Here is a 6,255-nt window from a genome sequence, read left to right as displayed (position 1 = left end):
TCCACTTGGATGATGCGACGGCAGCCACAGGACAACAGCGCCAGTGTGCTCACCACACACCAGCTACAGGTGGAGAGAAGAGAGAGTCATAGAGCCAATCAAGTGGTTGGGGGGATTATTGGGAGGCCATGATTGACAAGGGCCAGGGGGGCAATTTGGCCAGGACACCGGGGTTACACACCTACACTTTACGAGAAGTGCCATGGGATTTTTAATGACCACAGAGAGTCAGGACCTCGGTTTGACGTCTCATCCGAAAGACAGTGCTTTTTGACAGTATAGTGTCCCCATCACTATACTGGGGCATTAGGTCCCACACAGACCACAGGGTGAGCACCCCCTGCCTCCCTAATGTTGTGATAGTAATCACAGTGCAGTAAGAAATGTTCCTCTGTTTCCAGCTCTTTCTGTGAGCTCAGTGAACACAGTCTCTGTTCTCGCAGCTGCCATCTCTGTCTGTGTCATCCTCTCTCTATAGCCAGACAGTGATCACTCAGTCTGTATTTTGTTAGTGTCTTTCTTAATTTGTGATCTTTTACACAGCTCAGGTATTCTGCTGGTTTGTAGTCTCTTTTCAGGTCTAAATTACTAATTAATAATGGGTATTGTCCTAATTCAGCTCTGCACGAGTTGTTTGGGGTTGCTCTGTTTACTTTTAAGATGCTTTTACAAATTTGGGTATGCATAATTTCAATTTCTTCTTTTTCCCATTTGGAGAAATCTTGGGTTTTTAGGGGTCCCCATATCTCACTGCCATAAAGAGTGATTTGTTCAATTATTGCTTTTAGGATTTTTAGCCAGGTTTGAATTGGAATTTCAAATTTAATTGTATTTTTGATCATGTAGAACACTCTCAGTGCCTTTGCTTTCAGTTCATTCACAGCCAGATTGAAGTTCCCTGTTGAGCTGATTTTTAGTCCCAGATAGCTGTATTCATGGGTGTGTTGGAGGACCTGGTTTCCCTTTCTGAAAGTGTGTTTATTTGCCTTACACATGGGTCTCTTTTGAAAAATCATTATTTTTGTTTTTGCGAGGTTGATTTTAAGAGCCCATGTTTGACTGAATGTCTCTATGATGTCGAGGAGCTGTTGTAGTCCCTCTTTTGTTTTTGACAGAATTATTAAATCATCTGCATAGAGACATTTGATTTCTGATTCAGTTAGGGTTGGGCCGGGGGCAGTCGAATTGTTTAATTCTTTGGCTAAATCATTTATGTAAATGTTAAACAGAGTGGGGCTCAATGGGCAGCCTTGTCTAACTCCTCGTTGTTGAGAGAAAAATTCTGTTCGATTATTCCTTATTTTTTACAGCACATGTATTGTTTTTATACATGGTGCTGAATAAATCAAAAGTTTTCGCTCCAATCCCATTTTCCAGTAGTTTTAGGAAGAGTCCTTCATGCCAGATTGAATCAAAAGCTTTTTCAAAGTCGATAAAGCAAGCAAAGATTTTGGTTTTGTTTTGGTATACATGTTTATCAATGATAGTGTGGAGGGTATAAATGTGGTCAGATGTTCTGTGTTTGTACAGGAATCCAATTTGACCAAGATTTTGTGGGTTTTGAGAAAGTTTTGTAATCTTGTGTTAATAATCGAACAGAATATTTTCCCCAGGTTGCTATTGACACATATGCCTCTGTAATTGCTTGGATCAAACTTGTCTCGTTGTTTAAAGATGGGTGTAATTAGGCCTTTATTCCAGGTGTCTGGAAAATATCCTACACTCAAAACAATGTTGAATAATTTGGTTATTGCAGTTTTGAATGAATCATTTGTGTGTTTGATCATTTCGTTTAATATTCCGTCGATTCCACATGCTTTGTTGGGTTTTGGTGCATGTAGTCTGTCTGTTAGCTCATTTACTGTGACTGGGAAATCCAGGGGATTCTGATTGTCTTAAATTTTTTCTTTCAGGATTTCTAATTTGGTTTTTATTTAATTTCGAGCAGGATTTGTTTCAGTTGTTTTGAACAGATTTTCAAAGTGTGTCCTCCATATGTTCTCATTTTGAATGGCCAATTCTTCCTTTTGTGGTCTATAGAGAGTGTTCCAATTGTTATTGGTATTTATTGATTCCTCCATTGTTTGAAATAATTGTTCTGTATGCTCTTCCTTTTTTGCTTTTGGAGTTTGTTTGTACACTTTAAGAGCTTCATGATATTGAAGACGGAGTTCTTGGTTGTCAGGATCTCTGTGTTTTTTATTTGAAAGATTTCGTACTGTCATTCTAATTCTTTTACACTCATCGTCAAACCACTTTTCATTGATGTTTTTGGTTTTCTTTTTGATGATTTTTTTCAAATTGCACATGGATGCTGATTGGTGGAATATATCTGTAATGTGCTTTAGTGCCAGATCTCCAAAGAGAAAGGAAAACTTGAAATTGCATCATATGACCCCATTAATGTTGGAATACTCATGATCCAGTGTATTTTTCCCTCTGGTCGTTGTCATTTTTATTGTCATGTTGTCATTTTTACTGACTTCGTTGTCATTTTTAGCAGCCATTGTGCAGCTAAATTCAGTGTTTTATAATACAGCAGCTGCCTACATGCGCAAGAGGCAAGCTGTGCTTAGAGCTATCGGCAACAAAGACGTCCTTGCTTTTCTTCGCTATCATGTTGTACTTGCCAGTGACTAGCAACCAACTTACTGTTTACACTTTTACGCGTATGCCCAGTGTGCATGAATGGTCATGTGACATGCGTTTTCGGTTGTGTAGTGTGGACGGAGATTGTTTCTGAAACACAGTGAAAACACCAGTGTAGACGAGAATCATTTTCATTTTAAAATGCCATTTTAAAATGAAAACGCACTAGTGTAAACAGGGCCTTAGATCCACGCCTCCACTTTTCCTACAACATTACAGTGTACAAATAACGGTATATGTTTTAACATTTCCTTCATTTATTCATTTTACCTAATTCAAGTGTAGCCATAAACATACTCTTACTGGGCTACCATTTCAGTTATAAATTATGTGGTACCTAGTTTTGATTGAAGTGAATTGAAGTGAATTTCAATACAATATACCATAGCAATGATCTCCCACATATTTTGCTATTCTAACTGTGCTTATTTACATTATTGGTATAAGCAGCATTGGGGGGTAATCGACAAGAAATGTACAGTCAAGTTGATAACTTTTCTATAGTCATTCGACAATCCTGCAGCCTGAACCATTGTAGTGAAACCACCCTACCTGAATATCAGAATGGCAATGATTACCTGTAGACTTGTGCCATGGCTGAAGCCGTGATTATCCATGTCATTTTGCTTAATGAAAGCATCTGATTTATCTTTTATAACATCTAAATAAGTAATACTTTTTATGAATATGGAAGTGTAAGTGTGTAATGGTCTATCCTTTTGTGTAATAAATTCTGTTATGTAACATTTCGAGGTTGTAAATTGATGGTACACTTACCACTCTCATAAGAACATCATCAGGAACATTTCTCTTGTGATTACAGATGCTGTAGGCAGAAGAATGGCTGAAGATAACAGGAGCTTCAGAGATGTCCAGCACCTGATTCATGACCTTCTCAGACACATGAGACAGATCAATCAGCATTCCAATGCGGTTCATTTCCCGGATCACTTGCTGAAAGGACAAATTAAATGGGTCACTACAGAAAGCAATAAGGAGTAAAGCTTTCTCTAAAAGACGACAGCAATCAGGGTGGCCTACATTAACCACCACAGTTAATAACATTTTAGAGTTCACTAAATGCTTTATGTTAAATAACTGTCCGGTAAATAATGTGCCATAGTGAAAGATGTTTTTATTCTATAGTTAGTTTAAGAAAAAAGGTCTAGCCTTGTCTGTAAGTTCATAACAGATTAAGTGCATTATTATAACACTCACCTTAGGAAAAAATAAAAAATAAAATACACAATTTTGCCTAAATTTGTTGACTTACATTAAGTAACATTTTGGCTTATATCCAAAGTATTGTATATGGTATGTAGTCTTTGGTATATGGTATATAGTCTTTATAATAATTAATCTTTTTACTTTGCATGAATGTTTTTATCTTTGGGAAAATACATTTTTCTTTGAACCATTATTTTTTAACCAAATAATAAATATTATTTGAGCCAAACGAATAGATTTGACTGTAACAAATTACAGTATTGTTTAATTGGTCCAAAGAATATTTGTATTTGTTTATTTATTTTTTAATTGTACAAATCTGACAATAAAGCATCTCTGTGTCTAACCTTGCCAAAATCAGACAAACCACCATGCGCTTCAGGCTCAGATCCTGTGTCCACCAGCCAGTTGTCTGCCCTAGAAGGAAGTGAGACCAAAATATGGTAAAGGAAACAATAGAGTTTTCAGCTGAAATTGAAACCCCTTCTCTAATCAGATGGGCACATGCACTTATGTGGCCATTTCTTTGGAAACCTGATGTAGCTTTTATTTCAGCCACACCTTAAATGCAAAATATGAATTCTGTGGTACAGCTGCAAGTAAAAGTTAAACCAGGAATTTCCCTTGATTTTCACACACTACTGATGCCCGTGTTATGTGGGTGTGTTACATAAAATGTTATTTAATAAAACACAGTTGCACAGTGGCACAGTTTCCTGGCAGGTTTAAGTTTACTTCATTCCAAACTAATGAAATCATCATTCAAACTTATTTCCTCACCTTGCTGGATCAGTTTGTATGTACTTTGTACTTTGACATAAATTAATTTCTGCTGTCATCTGTGCTATGAAGTATAATTACTCTCCCAACTCACCATGGTGTGTTGCAACTATGTGTGATAGTGAGGTATCGGACGCCCAGCTGGTACATGGTGCGCAGAGTACCCAAACTACTGTCAATTGAATGTCCACCTTCTACCCCAATCAGACTTGCTGTCTTATTCTGTTCAAAGGCATCCAATATATCTGCAAAAACATTTTAGTTTTAGTTTATATAAAAAACTATAAACAATTATAAATACACATAGATTTTTTTTACTTTATCACTACAACAATAATTCCCAGGTGTTTTAGGAATATGGTGTTGATGGGTGGTTGTTACTGTGTTTGTGGTTGTTGATACAGTAGGTCACTTCTAACCTTATTTATATAAGATTATGGATTTTTCCACCTGTTTTATCATTTTATCTCTCGAACTGTATCAAGCTGCATGATTTGAAGTATCATTCATGTTGAAGCAAAAATGGTGTGCTTGTGTATACTGCAAACGTGTCATTGTATTCAATACTGACGTCTATTTGATTCCTTTGAGTTATTGCAAGGATTTGTACAGTAATTACTGCTGCCTCACTGTCTTACCTTGACTGCTAGCAGCAAATTTGAAGACCTCTGGGTATTTATGACACATCCTGTGGATTACATCAATCTGCTCCAAGGTCTGTCTGACTGCGTCTTTGTACTGGGTATCACATGGTACATACGCTGCCCAGAACTTCAACAGAAAAACAAATATTACCACACATTCAGTTTGCCCATTATGGTGACTGTTCCTATGTGTTGTGTGTAGGCCTGTTTGTGTTTGTACCTGTGCTGAGAGGTGCCCTTCTTTGATTTTTGGGATGTTGGTATGTGTGGAGTTTAGTTTGTACAAGTCCACCGTGTTGAGCTGATTATTAAACAAGCTCCTCATCTGCCAGGGAAGGTCATTGTGCCTGTTTTATAAGAGATTTCAAATCACTTTCAAATAGAATCATAGATAATAAGAGAAACAAACATTGAAAGTTTCATTGAAAATTCAAGCATCTGTGAATTACACTTTCTATTCCTATTTCTTCCTTCCTTTATACACTTTCAGAAAAAAGGTAAGCTGTCACTGGGGCAGTACCCTTTAAAAGCTTACACATTTGTACCTTATTTACCCCTAAAAGGATACATATAAGCACCTCAAAAGTACATATTAGTACCATAAAGTGTACATATTAATACCTTAATATTTCTTATTTGTACCTTTCGAAAATATACTGCCCCACCGCACGACTTCACGACCATGAGCTTTTGTACCTTTTTTTCGAAGTGTAGCAGTAAAACATTTGTAAAATGAAATATTGTTTACCTGCACTAATTTCCATACATGAGAAGGAATCCAATCTTATTTCAGATTCTGAAAGTGCTGTTTATATAAAACAGTGCTTTTATTTGAAAGATTATGAGGGCACATGACTTAAAAATAATGTGCACTGATAAAACATTTATAATAAACACTACAATATTCCATGCTTATTTCATAGTGACATTTCTACTTTGAGATCTTGTTTTCCAT

The 6,255-nt window shown here is 36.6% G+C and overlaps 1 protein-coding gene across 1 annotated transcript in view; it reads right to left on the bottom strand.

The window, feature by feature from the left end:
- LOC107600368 (dipeptidase 1) overlaps positions 1-6,255 on the bottom strand; it is a 9,857-nt gene that overhangs the window by 3,028 nt on the left and 574 nt on the right. Inside the window, exons 2-6 of the mRNA XM_016292241.1 lie at positions 5,521-5,647; positions 5,295-5,427; positions 4,751-4,901; positions 4,224-4,293; positions 3,427-3,603 (exon numbers count right to left, since the gene is read on the bottom strand). Of these exons, the coding sequence (XP_016147727.1) occupies positions 3,427-3,603; positions 4,224-4,293; positions 4,751-4,901; positions 5,295-5,427; positions 5,521-5,647 (658 nt within the window). The remainder of the gene's footprint in view (positions 1-3,426; positions 3,604-4,223; positions 4,294-4,750; positions 4,902-5,294; positions 5,428-5,520; positions 5,648-6,255) is intronic.

Source organism: Sinocyclocheilus grahami, unplaced genomic scaffold (assembly GCF_001515645.1).
Source record: "Sinocyclocheilus grahami isolate Dianchi unplaced genomic scaffold, SAMN03320097.WGS_v1.1 scaffold282.1, whole genome shotgun sequence".
NCBI classification, from domain to species: domain Eukaryota; kingdom Metazoa; phylum Chordata; class Actinopteri; order Cypriniformes; family Cyprinidae; genus Sinocyclocheilus; species Sinocyclocheilus grahami.
Note: the sequence above shows the minus strand (reverse complement) of the source record. Positions and strands in the feature narration are given on the sequence as shown.